This window comes from Stigmatopora argus, chromosome 5 (assembly GCF_051989625.1).
Source record: "Stigmatopora argus isolate UIUO_Sarg chromosome 5, RoL_Sarg_1.0, whole genome shotgun sequence".
Classification (NCBI taxonomy): Eukaryota; Metazoa; Chordata; class Actinopteri; order Syngnathiformes; family Syngnathidae; genus Stigmatopora; species Stigmatopora argus.
In genome coordinates, this window is record NC_135391.1 from 19,277,667 (window position 1) to 19,298,771 (window position 21,105).

A 21,105-nucleotide genomic window follows, 5' to 3' on the forward strand; every position below is an offset into this window, starting at 1 on the left:
CTCATTACCACACAATGGCAAATTCAGGCCACACTTAAATGACTGAAACATTTTTACACAGAAGTTCAACTTTTGCACATTGTTACAGCTAACAGAAAGTGCTTTAAATGAGATTGAAACAAATTTACAGATTTAAAGTTATCAAGATGGTAACTTTTGACAAACGGGGAGCCTGGCCGCCAGCGTAAAAAAATACATTTAAAAAAAAATCGAGCAAGTAGCAGTTATCGAGATAGAAATAAGTCTTGCAAGGATTGCGATCCTCAAATTCTAGACAGGAGGACCTGTGGTCACGTACCCACTTCCATTCAGCAAAATCAAGTTTTATTTACGCAGTGGCGGGGTGTCAGGGCCTTCAAGGCTTTCTCTGCTGGCCTAAGAAATATCTGAATCATATATTTTGTCCATCAATACTTATTAAATAATTCCAAATTTTCTGTTAGCTTCCTTTCATTACTTTCCCCCCTGGTTGCACTGCTTCCAGATGCGTGTTTTCATATTGAAGCATTTAACCAATCACATGTCAGCCATTATTTGTTGCCAGGGTCAGAAATCTGCCTCAAGGCCTTCACAATCAGTTCTGCAGGCTCTGCTGCATTAAACAAGCGTCGATAAGACTTGCTTTAACCAATCAGATTTCGAGTTGGCAACACCACAACACACATACAATATCCTAAATCTCCTGGAGAAATTACAAATAACAAAGCGTGGTGTAGTTGAATACTGTTAAATATAAGACCCTGTTGACTACATTGCAGCAACAGAGGCCACACTCTGTTGATCACCAATTTTAAATGCAAAGCTTTTTTAACAACATGTTTGCTTTTCCAAGCAGTTCGGGAGGAAAAATCATTTTTCATTGTTGCAGGCATAGGGATACGTCATCGCTTTCACCAACTATGATTGGCTAGTGATAGTGTAGGCGGGCCAAAGCCAGAGTGACTCAGCCAGGGCTCGCAAATTCAACCCACAATGGCCGACGGATGAAAACATGGATTTGGTTGCAGATTTGCAGGCAAAGCCATTTTCCAGACGGACTTCTCCAGAAAAAAATTGACATCGTTAAGAAAGTGCGGTCAACTCCGAAGCTAGCAAGCCTGTTACAACCGTGAAAAGGGTTTGTCCGCCACTTTCAGTTCGCTAACTACCAGCGCTACTCCTGGCTCACGGGCTCCGAGGAACACTGCAAATTGTATTGCTGGGAGTGCTTGTTATTTGCCACCGATCGACATGGTGTTTTGAGCAACACTGGATTTGCAAATTTGACTTGTTTAACCTTTGGGATTAAATAGTTCAAGAACCAGTCCTATGTGTAGGCTTTCGTGGTCCAGGCTTTCCTGTTGCTCTTCCAGTATACAGGCAGCAAGGCGTAGTTCTTTTTTTTTTTAAGAAAGAGGACAGTCGAACTTGTAGATTAAGGCTAGGTTTACCATGAAGACAGCCAGCAGCATCCTCACCCATGATTGTCAGGCGATCCGTGTGAACCCTGGCACTTTCAGTTATCTTTGAATAAGAAGGGAAGGGATCCTCTTCCAAAAATGCCAGTCTCATCAGTGTTTAAAACCATTCTCCTCAGTTATGTTAGGAAACTCTTCCTCGACATATCATGTCCCTGCCTGTTCCGGCCGGCGGCAGGTCGCAGGGATGACTTCGCTCGCTGGCCGAACGGCCGCTCGAGGCCCTGCTTTTCTAGCCTAAGTACACCCCACTCTGCAACGGGGAGGCGGCGGCGGTTATTGATTATTATTAGGATTATTCAGAAGGACGCTTAGGAGACATTTTAAATGATTATTCAAAGTCCAAACAAAGCTGGGGAAAGTCATCGTCCAAGTGGTAATGTGCGCAATGTGAAATTCACTCGCAACAAAAGAAGGAGAAGGCAAGATGTCTTCTGCAGTGAAATTCTTCTTCGGCACGTCGTTCTTCTGCAGTGAAATTCTTTTTCGGCACATCATTCTGTAGTGAAATTCTTCTTCGGCACATCATTCTCCAGTGAAATTCTTCTTCGGCATGTCATTCTTCTGCAGTGAAATTCTACTTTGGAGGAGCCCTGACTTCCGCCACTTTCAGCGGGAATTTTGACATTTCTATGAACTTTTTTTTCTTAATACTTAATATAAAATTTGTGATGCAATGAAGCTGCGAATGTTGAAGCCGCAAAGTGTTGAAGGATCACAGTACTGTTTTTTCAATGTAGAGCTTTGACATTTGGTGAGTCGAAAGTTGGTGTGAAACTACAGGAAAAAAAGCCTCAGGTTGCCATGTCATGAACAGAAAAGGAGGTCAGCCATCTTGGTTGTAAATTGGAGGAGTTTGAAGCAGGAGCTTATTAGTGTAAGCTAATATGACCACCAGGTGGGGTTCAACTGGAGTTGGTGGCTGACCAATCAAGTGGCAGCCGGTGGCGGGAGCTCAGTCCACTCTTGCTCGTTTTGTGTTTTTGCTGCTTTTCTGTCTTAATGATTTGGTTTGGTGATTCTCAATGATCCCATTTACTTTGATTTGCTTTGTACTTTGTGTTTTTGCTTTGATGTTCTGTCTAATCACCCTCTTCCTACTGCCACAATGAAATTTCCCGAGTACGGGATGAATAAAGTTATCCAATCCAATCCAATTATTATTATAGATGTGCTTGCAACGAAGAACATGCTTTGCTTTACTATTAAACTTTGCTCATTATCATTAGATTATTATTAGTTTCACATTATTATTAAACATGTGCTTGCAACAAGAATATGCTTTGCTTTACTATTGAACTTAGTTTATGTTTGCTTGCAACGATGTAAATGCTTTGCTCCTGAGAACCTTAGACTAAACAAAGGTAAGCCAAAACGCCTTGGACTGCTTGGAGTGGACAAAACGAAGAAGATCCAAAACGCCTTGAGGTGCACATGACTTTTAGACCTTCATTTGTTTTGACTACTATATTGATGTCTCACTTCAGTTTCCACCCCTGCCCTGAGAGTTTAAACGGCCATTGTAACTAGGGTGCTTGAATTTAATAAACAACAAAAAAGGCGTGTGAGGTCAGAACAGAGTTTGGACTTGGCACCAACGGTTCGTTCTCCTTGAAAGTAAAAAAATCCAGAAGATTGTCCTTTTCTCTTTATTTGTGCGTGCATTTTGGAAATGCTTTTTGGTCAACCTATCACCCAAGCTACAGAATCTAACCTTGTTTCCGACATCATGGAGACGCAGCGTCGCTTGGAATGGGAGGCCAGTGGTGTATTGGGAGATAGTCAATGGGAAAGCAACTCTACCATGTCAATTTCAAAATAACATATAGAAAAGTATTTACGTTTCGGGGATGTTTGATTTCACAACTTGTTCTTTCATATATTGGGACAAAATGGTTCGCATCAAAGCTTTTTATAACCTGCATACAGACGCTCCCCTACTTACAAACATTCGAGTTACGAACAACGGTACATACGAACATGTCTGCAAATTGCGTTTATGTCGAAAAATGTTCGCAAGTTAGATTTTGTATTGCGCGCCTTTTTCCGAGTAGTGCTTCTTTCCGCCGCTAATACCGACGCCTGGCGCTGTGAGAGCTCAGCTCACCCAGCATCCACCTTCTTCTGCCCAGTTCGTTGCAGTGCGGAAGAGCGTGAACATATCTCCAGTGCGCAAAGAACCTTTTTCATTTTTATCATTAAATATCTCGTGCATCCATTATTCAATATGGTTGGTGAAAATCGAAAGGCTTCTATTGAGGGAGGTGCAAGGAAGAAGCAAGCCATTTCATTTGAAATGAGTGGCAATAATAACGAAGCTTGATGCGCGTGAGAAAGTGGTGAGCGTTGCACGGGAATACAACTTGAATCGTTCGACCGTCAGTACCATTTATAATCATAAAGGTCGAGCAGCAGGACCCAAATATTGAACGTTGCACAAAGTTTGCAAATCAATTGAATGATGCCATACAGCGCTACCGCATCATTTATGATGGAAAAAAAAATGCAATCGTCATTAGACAGCTTCTTTCGGACAGTTTCTAGTAAATCTCTCTCTCTCTCTCTCTCTCAAATGTATGTATACAGTACTGTATGTATTCTTTCCATTTTATTAAATGTTTTTTTCAGTACAAACAATGCGTGTTACTTATACAAGCCTTAAACATACAAATGCACTTATATAAACCTTCAATATACTTATATAGGCCTTAAACATAAATTATAATACAAAATATAGCACTGAGCAACTTACGAACAAATTCAACTTATGAACAATCGCTCGGAACCTAACTCGTTCGTAAGTAGGGGAGCGTCTGTATTTCGTATTTAGAAGCATTCGTAAGTAACCACTCACTCTATTGATTTTTGCTATGGCCATTGCAAATTTCATCACATTATCACATTGTGTGCTTTTTTCTGTTGCCTAATGTTAGCTTCCTCTTCACATTTATGCACCTTGCACGAAAAGAAAATGTTTTAGCTTGCTTGTTATTAATTTTAATACATTAATATAGCCTTTTATCATTTTCTCTCATTTTTGTGTGTTTCTCACATCTTTCATACAAAATTGGGACACTGATAATTTTCAAAGGGTTCAGTTGGTAGTTTCTTTATTTTTAGGACCTTGGAACCAACTAGAGAATTTACATATAAAAAAACTGACTGCTCTATTTACGAAAAATCCAAGTTATGAAACAAATTCTGGAACCAAGTAATTTTGTAAGGGCGTTGTACGTCCAAACCATTGTAAGTAGGAGGGTTGGCTGCGAATGAGCATACGTTCATCCGGGCTCTTTTCCAATTATTGACAGAAGAAAAGACAGTTCAACCCACCAACCAAAGGTTCTGGGACACCATTTCGTTTTGATTTGGGGCATTTTCCAGGTCATTCCCTATGGTTTGAGGTAGTGTCCGGGTCACCTGTTTATTTTGGAGGCACTTACTGTTCATTCTGGAGCCCTTTGTTGTAAGTTTAGGCATGTTCAGATCACTTCCTAATGATTTGGTGGGATTTCTGGGTAACTTCTTGTTGATTTTTTTGCCCACCTCATGATTTTTGCTAATTCTACGTAGTATCGTCAATAATGTACATATGAGAGCTTTGAGCCGGGCTAAATTCCCGCTGGTGGCGGTATGATTGGGGGTGCGGTTGGTCGTTTGTCTCTCTGTGTGCCCTACGACTTACTGGCGACCAGTCTAGGGTGTAGTCTGCCTTTCGCCCAAAGACAGCTGGGTTAGGCTCCAGCAACCCCTGCATCCCTTTCGAGGATGGGCGGTGTGGAAGATGAATGAATGAATGAGAGCTTTGCTTATCTTAGCCAACCCTAAAGAAGTTCAAGGGGAGCAAATATTTAGAGGGGAATTCTGGTCAATTTGGGTTCGGGAGTGCCAAATCCTGCGGGTGGCCCGGTGGAGAGAGTGGTTAGCGCGTCGGCCTCACAGCTCTGTGCATGGTTGTCCGTCTCCTTGTGCCCTGCGATCGGCTGGCCACCGATTCAGGGTGTCCCCCGCCTCTGGCCCGGAGTCAGCTCGGATAGGCTCCAGCACCCCCCGCGACCCTAATGAGGATAAAGTGGTTCAGGAAATGAGATGAGATGGGTGCCAAATCCTTTGCTGCGTGTGCGCTTATGCGGTCCGCATGCCAACTGTCTGTGCTGCAATGCAGTGCTGAGTGATTAGACCAGTCATGCCACACGCGCACGCACGGACACCCACACGCACACGCATTGGCATATAACGTCCCGCCTCCCTTGACATCATCTGCAGGACAGTTCGCCACATTAGTTGATGGCGGCTTTCGCTCCTTCGCTGTCCTGAGATGATCCATCCCTACCCTTGCCCCCCTTCTTGTCTGTCTGCACCCTTCCCCACACACACACCACGAGACACGGCGTTATAAGAGCGCGTGTGTGTGAGCAAGACTGTGCCGCGACGGTGGGGAGAGAGGTGAGCATCACTGTCCAGGACTGATCACTTTGACTCAGCTGGACTACAAACTCCTACTAGCCTGACCTTGACGCAACAGAAAGCGCATTCGCGACGTTAAACAATCAGCGTTCCGCCGCGCGTCCCGCCTAATGACGTGCGATTGGTGCAAAACAAGGAAGTGCGACACGGCGACCGCAAAGAAGTGAGTTGCGGCTAATTTCTTATCTTGAACTCCATAAGCTGCTAACCACTTTAGTCACTATTTGTATCTACTATTTATGTGACCACTTATTCATGTTGACTATCTATGTTGACTACTTATTGATTATTTCTCATCTCATATTCTGAACCTGGCGGCCAGGTGATGCGAGTGTTTAGCGCGCCGGCCAGGTGATGCGAGTGGTTAGCGCGCCGGCCTCACAGCTCTGGGGTCCTGTGTTCAAATCCAGGTCACGTCCAACTGTGTGGAGTTTGCCTGTTCTCCGGTTTCCTCCCACATTCCAAAAAACATGCATAGTAGGCTGATTGGACCCTCTAAATTGCCCCTAGGTATGGGTGTGTGTGCATGGTTGTCCGTCTCGACCCTAATGAGGATAAAGTGGTTCAGAAAATGAGATGAGATTTTCTGAACCGCTTCATCCTCCCTAGGGTTGAGGGCCGTACTGGAGCCTATCCCAGCTGACTTCCGGCCAGAGGCGGGGGACAACCTGATTTGTGGCCAGACAATTGCAGGGCACAAGGAGACAAACAACCATTCACACTCTCATGTGGGAATGTGGGAGGAAATCGGAGTACCCGGAGATAACCCACGCATGCCCGGGGAGAACATACAAACTCCACACAGGTGGACCGACCTGGATTTGAACCCAGGTCACCCACTGTGAGGCCGACACGCTAACTACTCAGCCGCCAGGCCGCCTATTTATTATTTATTATTATTATTTATTGTTTATGTTTGTTTGTTGTTATTTGTACACTTTCCTATTTATTATGTTGACTACTTATTTATTGATTATTTCTTTATGGTATTTATTTTTTTGTTTGTTGTTGTTATTTGTGCACTTCATGGTGAACCTTTAAATCTCATTATACCTGGATACTGACAATATTCAATTGAATTCAATTGTCCTTCCATGTCAAAATTGATTCAATGCCTGGTGTCGTCAATGGCCGTCAATTAGTTCATTGCTGTGTGAATGGAAAAAAAATAAATCTTGGTTGCTTCATGAAAGAGTTAAGTAGTCCGTGTGCTTCCATTGATGGCTACATACAGTATAGCGCAGGGGTTTGGAATCTATGGCTCACACGCCATAAATGTCTATTGATGGGTGTGTATGGCTCGCCACTAACCTGGAAACTAAAATGTAGAACTGCTGGAGAGAGAGCGGAGTGCCATTCGCACCAAAAGCAGCGTCGCATTGCCACATCACTGTGGCCGCGTTGGCACACTATCGTCTAGAGCAGCGCTCGGAAACCTATGTCTCTCCGCTAACCTGTGAGGTAAAATAGGGAAACCGCTCGTGAGAGAGCCGAGTCCCGAACGCACCAATAAGAGCATCATGTCACACTACCTCTACCGGTGCTTTAATCATAGTTTTTTTTTCATTGGACTTATCTCTATACAGACTCTCATTGATACCGATTGATTAGGAACAACGTAATTCAATTGAATGCCTTTATTGTCATTATACAAGTACAATGAGATTGAAAGCTCCACCATAATGTGCACACATACATTTGTGGTCAAAGGTTTACATACACTTGTGAAGAACATGTCATAGCTCTCATGAGTTTCCAGTTATTTCTACAACTCTGATTTTCCTCTGACAGAGTGATTGGAACAGATACTTCTTTGTCACAAAAACATTCATGAAGTTTGGTTCTTTTATGACTTTATTATGGGTTAACAGAAACAGTGATCAAATCTGCTGGGTCAAAAATATACATACAGCAACACGAATTAGCAATTTTGGTGACTTAAAAAGTTGTCAGTGAAATGAGCTTCATAGCATTGCCTCTTAACTTCTTGTGAGTGATTATGAGTGACTACAGCTGGTGACTTCTCTGAGGGCATTTAAATAGGGCTCAATGGATGCAACAATCTATTCTATCTTAGCCTTAGCAGAGATGTAATAGAATGCCAAAATCTCTATCTTTTAAGCATTATTTGAGGACAAAAGAAGACCCATCCTCCTCCGACTTGTCAGCAGTCCTTCACATCCCGTCGTCCATGATGGCAACTGGTTTCTCAGATGTGCATCCGTCTGAGACGATAAGGCAGTGTCTTGCTTTCTCCTCTTGCTTAGTCCTTAGACAGGGCCTTCCTGTGTTCGTCTTTCTTATGTTGCTCTTTTTTATGGCCTCTCCTACACGCATCAGTGATTTGGCCAAGGAGTTTCCCAACTTAAGAAAACTATTTTGCTAGTATTTTGAATAATACTCCCACATATTAAATCTTACTTATCTTCCGAAGTAAAATCAGTGACTAAAGTGGTTAGCAGCACATGAGGGAACTATGGTGTTTTAGTGCAAGTATCAAAGTGCACGATAAAAATTTGCAGTGCTAATACCGAAGTAAAAGTGTGAGAACTTTCGTATTGATATGCATCTGGCAGTGTTATTGCATTTTACGTATAGTGCAGTGACCGTACTTAATTAAGGTGACGGATCTTGGGTAAAAACTGTCCCTGAGTCTGTTTGTTTTGGCAGGTGAGGTCCTGTAGTGCCTTCAGAGGGCAGCAGGTTGAAGAGGTGGGAGCCGGGATGTGTAGTGTCTTTATGATGCTCTTTGGCTTTTATGATGCTCTTTGCACTTCCTAGGCACCGGGAGTTGTAGATGCTGTACAGGGGAGGTAAGAGTAAGCTGCAGTTTTTTCGTGTCTGCTTCTGTGCAGCTTGAGTGCCACACTGGCACAGTGTTGGTCAGCATGGTTTAAATGGCTGACTGGTAGAAGGTCACCAGCAAGTTGGTGTTGAGTTGCTCCTTCCAGAGTACTCTGAGAAAATGTTGCCTCTGCTGCACCTTCTTGACGAGTGGTGTGGTGTTTGCTGCCCAGGAGAGGTCAACAGAGATATGGGCCCCCAGAAATTTGAAAGTCTCCACTCGCTCCACACATTCATTCGCCGTTGATATACAGGGGAGGAAGAGTGGCTTTTTTCCGTCTTAAGTCCAGGATGAGTTCCCTAGTTTTGGAAATGTTCAGCACCAAGTTGTTGAGAGCTCATCACTCGCTGAGTGTAAGGACCTCATTTCTGTAGTCCATCTCGTTCCCCTCTGTGATCATTCCTACCACCGCTGTGTCATCCGCAAATTTCACAATGATGTTCTCTGGGTGCGTGGGTCTGCAGTCTTGGGTGTAGTGCGAGTAAAGTAGTGGACTCAGCACACAGTCTTGGGGCGAGCCGGTACTGAGCATGTGGGCGGATGAGAGGTGGCGACCCAGCTTCACGTGCTGGGATTGGTTGAACAAAAAGTCCTTAATCCAAGAGCAGGTGGAGGGTGGGAGCCCCAGGGTGCCCAACTTTGGGATAATAATGTCCGGTATTATTATGTTCATGGCTGAGCTGTAGTCGATGAAGAGCATTCTGACATAGCTACCTCTTTTCTCAAGGTGCCTCAGTGCAGCGTGGAGGGCGGTGGTTATTGCATCTTCAGTGGAAGATACTTTCCCTGGTATTCCATCTGATGCTGTGGCCTTCCTGGGCTTGACAGCACACAGCTCACGTCTCACGTCCACTACCTCCATGGTGAGTGGGTTGGTTTCTGAGGTTGGTGTGGAATATATTGGAGGTTAGATGGTGTGACTGAGTGCTCAGTTTAGAACATAAAGTGGGCTAAAAGTTGTTTAGCTCCTTTGCCAGTGTCACATCTGTCATGTTTTGTAGCCTGCACTGACTCTCCTTTTCAGCAGCTAATTAAGTCAAGGGAGACAGGGTGATTCAACACATCTGCAACAGATTGGTGCAGCCGGCATTAAAGAACACCTGCCACAAGCAGCAGACTGTTGGAGTATTGCTTGCTTCATCCTTGATTACTGTTACGCTCAAGGGCGGACCTGGATTTGAACCCAGGACCCTAGCAATGTGAGGCCGACGTGCTAACCACTCAACCCGCCTGGCCAACCATCGATAAATTTTAAAAATAAGTTCATACTTTAGTACTTTACTCACAGTGAAAATAGTTCCTCTCTGATTTAAATAATAAAAAACAGGTTATTGGATCTTTTGTCAGAGCTGCTAACCTCCGTCGACCCCATTTCAGGAATACCCTTGTCCCATTTCCGGAGTATTTCCGGAATGAATGCGTTTCACGCAAAATCAATATAAAATATAAAAAATAATAAGCGTAGCAAATTTTTAATCAAACTGTCATTACCATGTTTTAACATTAATTGAAATAATGTATTTTTGCAAACTATTGAAAAAGTGCAGCATAATGAAAATAAGTTTATCTTTATGTTTGGGTCCTTCTACGTGGGATTTACTGTCAGAAATTCCACCATTTGTCACGCTGAAGTCGCACATGCTTGCTGTGCAAATGTCGGTCCTTTGGGAGACGGCCTCAACATGGGATATTTTGTCCAATAAGAAGCAATAAAGTTCTGCGAGTGTCAGGATTGTTAAAAATTTCATCCAAATTGCGCTTATTCTGAGGAGGCATATTGATAAGACTTACCAGTGCTTTGTACGCCTACTTCCTGTAGAACAACCCCGGAAATGATAGGATTTGTTTCAAAAGAAAAGACTGGTGGTTTAGTCAGCCTTAATAATACTTACTTCCCTTCTGAAAAAAACTAAATCGAAAATTTTAAAGCGATTCTGAATCGATTGCCACGCTGAAGTCGCACAAGAAAATCATTCATCAGAACTTGTAACTCGAATGATTCACAATGCACTCGTGTTAGCGAATTCTTCCAGTTTACAGTGCAGTTGAATCAAGATGGCGGAAGTCGTAGCGATGGTGTGAATTTTGAGGCATTTCAATTGGAAATTTGGTACTTTTCTGAAATGGTTGCTTAAAAAAAATGTAAGTGAACATTTTTGGGGATTACCAGAGTTTAGGGAGGTTGTCTGGAGTCCCCGAGTTTGAGTTGTATTTCCGGAGAAACTCCTTAAATTCCGGAGTAGTTAGCAGTCCTGTTTAGTTCAAGTCCTATTTGTCAGATTCGAGAGGCACTTTTTTTGTACAAATATTGCTGTTGTTGTCTTGCCACTGTCAAGACGATTGCCAAATTCAAAGGATGCGAGCATGTCATCATCAGTCTCCTTCCATGTGGCTCCATACAGTGTGTTCACGTCCTGTCGTCATGCCAGCTTCATGACCGTGTCCATGGCATAAATCCATTACAATGCTGGTTAATTTTTTTATTCCTTGGAGTCAGTGTGACTTCGTCCACACGAGAATTCGCAGTTTTGCATCTCGGAAGGTGGGAGCTTTGAGCGATGAACAACGGCACATGCGCGCCGATGGCCAAGGAAAGCGGCAGTGCTTCTAGGAGAAGAACGGTCTATGCCAGACCTGGGCAATTAATTCCAGAAAGGGTGCAAAGTAGGTGCAGGTTTTCGTTCCAACCCATAAGAGGAAACCTTTCCACCAATCTTGTATCTTAGAAGTGCAATCAGTGAATTGCAGTCAGGTGTTTCTTGTTTCAGCAGAAATCTGATGAGTTAAACTGTCTGTGCTGGATCGGTTGGAACAAAAACCTGCACCCACAGCAGCCCTCGAGGACCGGATTGCCCAGGTCTGGTCTATGCAATGTGCAGCTCAGCAACCTGGGCGGGGAGATCGGCCACACTTCAGACCTCTTCACCTCGAAGTTTTATTTTAATTAATTTGCAGTATACAGATCGCCACAACACGCATGCATCTCCTGAGGGGAAAAACATTCACTTCCTGTGTGTAACTTTTAACCGCATGGCGGAGGACATTAACATTAAAAGGGTTCCTGCCAGCTCAATTATGTACAAAAGAACGCCACGCCACTGTGTAGATTCATTTATGCCACAATGGCGTGCTACTCCATTACCATATCGAGGAATGTCAATATTTAGGAGGCATTTTCAGTGGCGACTCAAAAAAAGTAGGCAAAACTCACTGGCAACAAAAGAGGAAATGGCAAGACGCAATGCATCTAGGCACTGTATATATGATATTTGGCGCGCCCATTCTCCCTCCTTTTTGCACTGCCAGTTTTCCTCTCTCTTCTGGTCGCGAGTTTCAGCGTAGATTTAGACATTTTTAGGAACTTTTTTTTATATATACCTCAGAAAATAATCCGCGATATAGTGAAGCTTAACAATAATCACATTATTTGCCGACTCAGTCGTGCCTTTGTTTTCTTTTGATATTCGCGTTTTTGCCTGCTCCCTCATCTCATCTCATTTTCTGAACCGCTTTATCCTCATTAGGGTCACGGGGGGTGTTGGAGCTAATCCCAGCTGTCTCCAGACCAGAGGCGGGGGACACCATGAATTGGTGGCCAGCCGATCGCAGGACACAAGGAGAAGGATAACCATGCACACTCACACCCATACCTAGGAGCAATTTAGAGTGTCCAATCAGCCTACTATTCATGTTTTTGGAATGTGGGAGGAAACCAGAGTACCCGGAGGAAACCCACGCAGTCCCGGGGAGAACATGCAAACTCCACACAGATGGACATGACCTGGATTAGAATCCAGGACCTCAAAGCTGTGACGCCGACGCGCTAACCACTCTCTCCACCGGGCCGGGCCACCCTGCCTGCTCCCTTTGTTTAATAAATACTAGTTTTTGTCAATATCGTCAATTCCTTTCCTGCGGTGTGTGGATCCATCTTTCATCAACTTGCAGATCATTACAGCACCTGAGTTTGCATGAGTCGTATCATAGCCCTTGTAGTTGGTGATGGACTGTATGCTCTGCCACATCGTTTGAGGGTTGTCGGGTTGCCCCTCTATCTTCCCGTTGTAGTCTGCTTTGGCAGTCTTGAAGGTTCTCCTCAGGTTGGCGCGAGCTGCGCTGTAGAGTGCCCTGTTGCCAGAACTGAAGGCTGCATCACGGGCCTGGAGGAGTAAACGGACCTGGCTAGTCATCCACGGTTTCCGGTCTGGGTACAGCTGGATGGTCTTCTCAACAGTTACCATAGCCATCCAGTAATTAATGTAAGACAGTACTGTGTCTGTGAATGTGCTCAGGTCCTCATGGTGGGAAGTCTCCCTCTGTGTCTGTTCAAAGCAGTCTTGGAATCGGGGGAGGGCGCCGTCAGGCCAGGTGATAATGCTTCGTATTTTGGGCTTTGTCAGCTGAGGGAGGTATATGCAGGGGCCATGAACAGTGATAGGTGCTCTGACTGTCCAAAGTGTGGGAGTGGTATGGCTGTACGCACACTTGACGTTAGAGTAAACATGATTCAGAGTTTTTCCCCCCTTGTTGGAAATTTCACGTATACTGGGTAAATTTCAGCAAAACAGTTTTGGGACTTGCCCTCTCCTGCAATGATGTGCGTGCCACTTGTGTAGGTGTGATTGTTTATAGTGTCAAGTAGGAGAGAGAGGACGGTTCTTATGTTAGCATCCGGTGGTATTTAAACAGCAGCAATGATAATGACGTTTAGCTCTCGGGGCAGAAAGAAGGGTCTGCATCTCACCGACATGAATTTGAGGTCCGGGAAACAGTGTCTATCTAGAACCGTGCTATTTTTACACCATCCCTCATTTAAGGAGATACACACCAATTCTCCACATTGATAGGTGCCGACAATAATAGATTCGATGACAACAAATTAAATTATCGATTTAAAAAAAAATCAATTACTAGTTGTTGCAGTCTTACTAAGCCTCGTGTTGGCACACAACTATGACGTCGACACTAACTCTAGTGCTGCCCCTTGCACATACTTGCATTGATTAGTAACCGTGTAACAATATTATTAAACTAATATAGATACTTATTGTACTTTAAAAGTGTTGAAATTACAAAAAAATGCTTGTATTTATTTTTACTTTTTAATTTTTAGAATGGCTCTGAAGGAATTACATTTAAAATTATGAACTGTTTATGGATTCTCGGTAAAAAGGGTTCTTGACTCCTGGTATAGAGAGTACTGGGTGCCCGGACGTTTCGTCGACGGACACTTGGTCGACGGACACTTCGTCCCCAGACGTTTGGTCGAACGGATGTTTGGTCGCCGGACAGTTCGTCGAACAGACAATTCGTCGCCAGACATTTCGTCGAACGGACAATTCGTCACCGGATTCGCTCGCTCTCAAAATTATAATCATGAGAGAGAGAGAGTTTACTGTTGAAAGCGATCAACCAGGTAATCTCTCGCTCTCAAAATTATAATCATGAGAGAGAGAGTTTGTAATTGCATTGACAATGTCAGAACATTAATATCTAAACATCTAATATCAAAATTATCAATAAAATGCGTATTATAGGCGTGTGTGTACATGTTATTCGGCGCCGGATTCGCTCACTCCCGGATTCGCTCGCTCTCAAAATTATAATCATGAGAGAGAGTTTGTCATTGATTGCATTGACAATGTCAGAGCATTAATATCTAAATATCTAATATCAAAATTATCAATAAGTTGCGTATTATTGGTGTGTGTGTGTACATGTTATTCGTCGCCGGATTCGCTCGCTCTCAAAATTATATTCATGAGAGAGAGAGTTTGTCATTGATTGCATTGACAATGTCAGAGCATTAATATCTAAATATCTAATATCAAAATTATCAATAAGTTGCGTATTATTGTCATGTGTGTACATGTTATTTGTCGCCGGATTCGCTCGCTCCCGGATTCGCTTGCTCTCAAAATTATAATCATGAGAGAGAGAGTTTGTAATTGATTGCATTGACAATGTCAGATCATTAATATCTAAATATATAATATCAAAATTACCAATAAGTTGCGTATTATTGTCGTGTGTGTACATGTTATTCGTCGCCGGATTCGCTCGCTCCCGGATTCGCTTGCTCTCAAAATTATAATCATGAGAAAGAGAGTTTGTCATTGATTGCATTGACAATGCCAGAGCATTAATATGTAAATATCTAATATCAAAATTATCAATAAGTTGCGTATTATTGTCATGTGTGTACATGTTATTTGTCGCCGGATTCGCTCGCTCCCGGATTCGCTCGCTCCCGGATTCGCTCGCTCCCGGATTCGCTCGCTCTCAAAATTATAATCATGAGCACTGTTCCCTCTAAACTGCGCGCGTGCGCAATTGCGCACTACTCTCGTCTTCTCTGCGCAGCAGCAATCCTATGGCGCGCAGTAAAAAAAAAAAAACATTTAATTTTTTATTTTTATTTTTATTTATTTTTATTTTTTTTTTATTTTTTTTATACCCCTTTCTTCATGATGGCGCCGTTTAAGCGGCAGCCAGTGGCAGTAGCTCTGTCCACTTATGTTTTTCGTGTTTTACAGCATGTTTTACATGAAAAATTAGAGGGAACATTGAGTCATGCACCTGCTTGTGGCAGGTGTGATACTGGTGTGCCCATAGCGAGCAATGATGATGTCGTGACCGGATGATTCGCCTAAAGACGTTTCGCCGACGGACGTTTGACAGACGGACAGGTCTCCGAATGAACATTCGTTCAAACAGCGTTTAATGATTAAATACAAATACTAGTATTTGTATTTAATCATTAAACGCTGTTTTCAGCTGGATTTGACCGAATTTGAGAGCATTTTGAGCCGTTTGGCGAATGGACGTATATGGACATTTTTTTGCCTCCATAGCGACATCATCGCGACATTTTACCGAGGAATTCACTTCCCTGGGCTCGGTTCTAATGTCCAAAGAGCTCCAGTATTTGTATTTAATCATTAAACGCTGTTTTCGGCTGGATTTGACCGAATTTGAGAGCATTTTGAGCCGTTTGGCGAATGGACGTATATAGACGTTTTTTTGCCTCCATCGCGATATCATCACGACATTTTACCGAGGAATTCACTTCCCTGGGCTCGGTTCTAATGTCCAAAGAGCTCCAGTATTTGTATTTAATCATTAAATGCTGTTTTAGGATGGATTTGACCCGATTGCTGTCATTTTACGGCTCGGTTCTGCTACATCTGCCCGCCCAAGAGTGCTTATTCCCGGGCTGCCATTGATGGTAGATTAACATTGATTTTTACTATAATTTGGACAACACCGGCGGCGGGCCGGATTAAAAATCCTAACGGGCCGTATATGGCCCGCGGGCCGAGGTTGAAAAACTTGTACACACACGATCCGGGGGCGGGGCGAGCGCGCAAATCCCGTTTCGGCGAAACCTCCGTTCGGCCGAATGAACGTTCGGCGGAACGTCCATTCGGCGACCTGCCCGTCTGTCAAACGTCCGTCGGCGAAACGTCTTTAGGCGAATCATCCGAGTACCGATGATGTCGCTCACACTGGTACTCAGTGCGCTCAGGGAGGTTGACTTTCTGCTCAGACCAACGAAAAATTAGAGGGAACATTGATCATGAGAGAGAGAGTTTGTAATTGATTGCATTGACAATGTCAGATCATTAATATCTAAATATATAATATCAAAATTATCAATAAGTTGCGTATTATTGTCGTGTGTGTACATGTTATCCGTCGCCGGATTCGCTCGCTCCCGGATTCGCTCGCTCTCAAAATTATAATCATGAGAAAGAGAGTTTGTCATTGATTGCATTGACAATTCCAGACCATTAATATGTAAATATCTAATATCAAAATTATCAATAAGTTGCATATTACTGGCGTTGTATGTACCTGTTTTTCAAACTATGGCCCACGGGCCATATCCGGCTCGCCGACGTTGTCCAAATTATAGTAAAAATCAATGACCTCAAATTTCCACTCCAACAAAGGTCTAGACTTGTGCGCCATCTATCGGGGAAACGAGGGTATTGCAGGGCAAAGGGAAATGAATGAGGTCATTGATTTGTACTATAATTTGGACAACGTCGCGGGACGGATTAAAAAGCCTAACGGGCCGTATATGGCCCGCGGGCCGTAGTTTGAAAAACGGGTACACACAACGCCAGTAATACGCAACTTATTGATAATTTTGATATTAGATATTTAGATATTAATGCTCTGACATTGTCAATGCAATCAATGATAAACTCATGATTATAATTTTGAGTAGTAAACTCTCTCTCTCTCATGATTATGATTTTGAGAGCGAGCGAATCCGGGAGCGAGCAAATTTGGCAACGAATAACATGTACACACACGCCAATAATAGGCAACTTATTGATCATTTTGATATTAGATATTTAGATATTAATGCTCTGACATTGTCAATGCAATCAATGACAAACTCTCTCTCATGATTATAATTTTGAGAGCGAGCGAATCCGACGACGAATAACATGTACACACGCCAATAATATGCAACTTATTGATAATTTTGATATTAGATATTTAGATATTAATGCTCTGACATTGTCAATGCAATCAATTACAAACTCTCTCTCTCTCATGATTATAATTTTGAGAGCGAGAGATTACCTGGTTGATCGCTTTCAACAGTAAACTCTCTCTCTCTCTCATGATCATAATTTTGAGAGCGAGCGAATCCGGCGACGAATTGGCCGTTCGACGAAATGTCCGGCGACGAATTGTCCGTCGACAAAATGTCCGGCGACGAAATGACTGTTCGACGAACTGTCCGGCGACTAAACGTCCGTTCGACCAAACGTCCGGGGACGAAGTGTCCGTCGACCAAGTGTTCGTCGACGAAACGTCCGGTCACGGTACTGTACTGACCAATGACAGACTCCTCAATTACCTTTGTTTGTTCGGATTGCCGCCAGCATGACATGGATGCCAGACCCTCAGTCACCTACACCAACCCCGGGATCGGGACCGGGCCTACCTGAACCTGCCTCCATCATGGCCAGTCTTCAAGTAACGGTTGGCGACTTCGGCGCCAATGTTCTAATGAGCCTGAATCAACAGAGACTTCTGGGACTCCACTGCGACGTCTCCATCCTGGTGCAGGCTCAGGTCTTCAAGGCCCACCGTGCCGTCCTGGCCGCGTCTTCGCTCTACTTCCGAGACCTTTTCAGCGCTGACTCTTCCGAGTCCTCGGAGTGGTCCCGGTCTACGTACGAGCTCCCGTCCTCAGTGACTCCCTCCTGTTTTGGTCAAATCCTGACCTTCTGTTACACGGGCTGTCTCGACATGGTCGCCGGCGAACAGCTGGTCCTCATGTACACAGCTGGGTACTTGCAAGTCCAGAACATCATAGAGCGGAGCATAGAACTCATGAAGACAAAGACCACGCCCTCATCTCCACACTGCTGTGACTCGCAGGTAAGATTAAATCAAGAGCCATCATGGCCCACTTAGTCTAACTAGGAACGACAATTTCTGGAGAAATTGGGTGGGGATACATTGAATTGAATTGAATTGAATGTTTCTATTGTCATTATACAAGTATTTAATGAGATTTAAAGCGTTCACCGTGTAGTGCACAAATAAGAACAAACAGACAAATAAATAATCAGTAAATAATAAATAAATAAATAAGTAGTCCAAGTGAGATCAGCAGAGTGGAGCGGTCCTCTTCTGTCTGAAGTCCAGGATGTGTTCCATGGTTGCTCTCTCTGGCATACATGGCTGACTTCATGTCGGTTTACATTCAACCCATTCTCATTTTGGCGAATTTTCCTTTTAATTTTAGATACTTATACAGCTCACATTCTGTTGATTTTGACTCACTTCCTACACATTTTGGGCCATTCTGAGCTCACTGTATATTTTGGATAATGTATTTATTTTAGGGCATTTGGCATGGGGCATCTTTCGGGTTTTATTCCTAATGGTTAACGTATTCAAAAGAGAGTCTGCATCATGTGAATTTTTGGAACGTGTCAAAGTTGGAACCATGGGAAGACCAGGGGAAACTCTGATCTAATACAGAGCAATTTTTTTTTCCGGCGGGCCAAATCACAAGCAGAACATTTTGCGGACAGCCGAGCCTAAAGTTTGAAATCGACTCCATTTACCGATTTTATTTCTATTTCAGGGCCACCTGGTGGCGCGAGTGGTTAGCGCATCGGCCTTATAGGTCCGGGGTCCTGGGTTCAAATCCAGGTCGGTCCACCTGTGTAGAGTTTGCATGTTGCCTGCGTGGGTTTCCTCCGGGTACTCTCGTTTCCTCCCACATTCCAAAAACATGCATCGTAGGCTGATTGGACACTCTAAATTGGCCCTTGGTATGGTTGTGAGTGTGGATGGTTGTCCATCTTCTTGTGCCCTGCGATCGGCTGGCCACCGATTTGGGGTGTCCCCTGCCTCTGGCCGGGAGTCAGATGGGATAGGCTCCAGCACCCCTCGCGACCCTAATGAGGATAAAGCAGTTCAGAAAATACTTGTGCAACAGTTGTGACTCTTTTTCAGTAACATTAGCACTACAGTGCTTTTTGTTTTTAACTTTCCATTGAGATATCACAGTCTTTGAATGCACTCTTTATCAAAGTCCCGCTCCAAAAATGGCTTTCGTTTCTTTGCAATTTTGTAGGGTATCACAAAACTAGTCCTGGTAGCAGCTTCCTTGGCTGTGTGTGGCTTTGTAAAATAGTCTTTTTGCTTTTCTGGCTTTGCTAGCAAGTCTGTGGGTATTTGCGCTCTTCTAGCCTCAGTCAAGTGTCTGTATTTTGTCTCGTAATGCCCACTCTTACACCCGATGACCCGCTCAAAATAAAATACAATATTATAAATACTGTATTTTCACACCTATAAAACGCACCATTTGATAGGGCGCAGTCTCATTTTCGGGTATATTTTCAGTTTTTTGTCAATACATTGGGCGCTTCTTCCGATAGGACGCTAGCATGACTCTAGGCTAGCGTATGTTATGCTATCCACTAGCATGTTATGCTAGCCGCTAGCGTATGTAATACTAGCTGCTAGCGTAAGTTAGGCTAGCCGCTAACGTAAGTTAGGCTAGCCGCTACCGTAAGTTAGGCTAGCTGCTAGCATGTTTTATTTTTAAAGATAGCACGAGCAAAACTAAGTTCGATAATGCTTTATTGAGGTAAAAGGTACACTCTGATATAAAGAGTTCGGCGTTCAACATGCCAGGCTCTACTGTCAGAGTTGTGTATTCCAGGAACTTGATTCCAGCTTTGGCGAAAGCTCGAACAACAGTGCTGGCCGACACTTGAGCCCAGTCATCCCTAATCCATTGTAACTCGCGACATGCATCACTCCCAAGCCTTTGATTCTCCTCGCTGTTATATCGGCACCGACAATTCCTTCAAAATCGTCACGTAACTCGTGTGACGCTGCCTGCCCCAACTACTATGTTGGCCATCCGTTAGCAATCCGTTAGCAAAGCTGTTAAATTGTAAATCTGTTTAAGTCCTCATCTTCTGTATCCGACATACATAAAAAAGTTCTGTCAAATGGGCGAGTTCGCCAACAATGCTGGGTTCCATCTCATTGTCAGAGTCAAGAGTTGTCACCGTGGGGTTTCAAAATAGTGATTCCAGCTTTAACGAAACCTCAAACTAGTGCTCGCCGGCACTTTGGCCCAGGCATCGACAATCCATTTCAAATCGTCACGTAACTTATGTGATGCTGCCTGCCCGTCTTTGTATGGAACTCCATCCTATGTTGGCGACCATCCGACATTCATCACTCTCAAGCCGTTCACAAAGCTGTTTCTCCTCACTGTTAAATTGTGTTCGATCCATGGCTTTAGTCCATTTTCCAAGCGTTCACACCCGCATTGTGTTGTCATTCACATCAGGCATTGCCTCTGTATAACTAATATGCTGTTTCTTTGAGTATTGTTTTTGAGTGTTAAAAGTGCTGCGAGCACACTGAAGTCAAATGCCTTGCCACTCCCCTGGGATGTTTGAATGGATTTACCATATGCTTGGAATGCGTTGGGAGGCTATTTTTAGGGTGACCGTCTGCTGGGTTGATCGGAATAAGTAGCGTGCCGGCGAGAAATAAAACCAGTCACTCAAGCGGTCAGGGCCATACAAAAATTGAATATAGTGCACACAGAAGGCGCACCGACCAATTGGGCGGATCGACCATTTTCGAGAAAATTTTAGACTTTTAAGTGCACCCTATAGGTGTGAAAATTTTGAATAAAATAACAATTCATAATATTCATTTAAAAATGTCATTTGCTTAATCTATAAAGCAGGGGTAGGGAACCTATGGCTCGGGAGCCACATGTGGCTCTTTTGATGGGTGCATATGGCTCTGAGCTAAAATATGGAA

General features: G+C 43.7%; 1 protein-coding gene across 1 annotated transcript in view; it reads left to right on the forward strand.

Annotated features, from left to right (window-relative positions):
- The first annotated feature begins 5,677 nt into the window (after nucleotides 1-5,677).
- LOC144074367 (nucleus accumbens-associated protein 2-like) overlaps nucleotides 5,678-21,105 on the forward strand; it is a 56,497-nt gene continuing 41,069 nt past the window's right edge. The window contains exons 1-2 of the mRNA XM_077600763.1: nucleotides 5,678-6,087; nucleotides 17,676-18,177. Coding sequence (XP_077456889.1) covers nucleotides 6,035-6,087; nucleotides 17,676-18,177 — 555 coding nt within the window. The 5' untranslated portion in view covers nucleotides 5,678-6,034. The remainder of the gene's footprint in view (nucleotides 6,088-17,675; nucleotides 18,178-21,105) is intronic.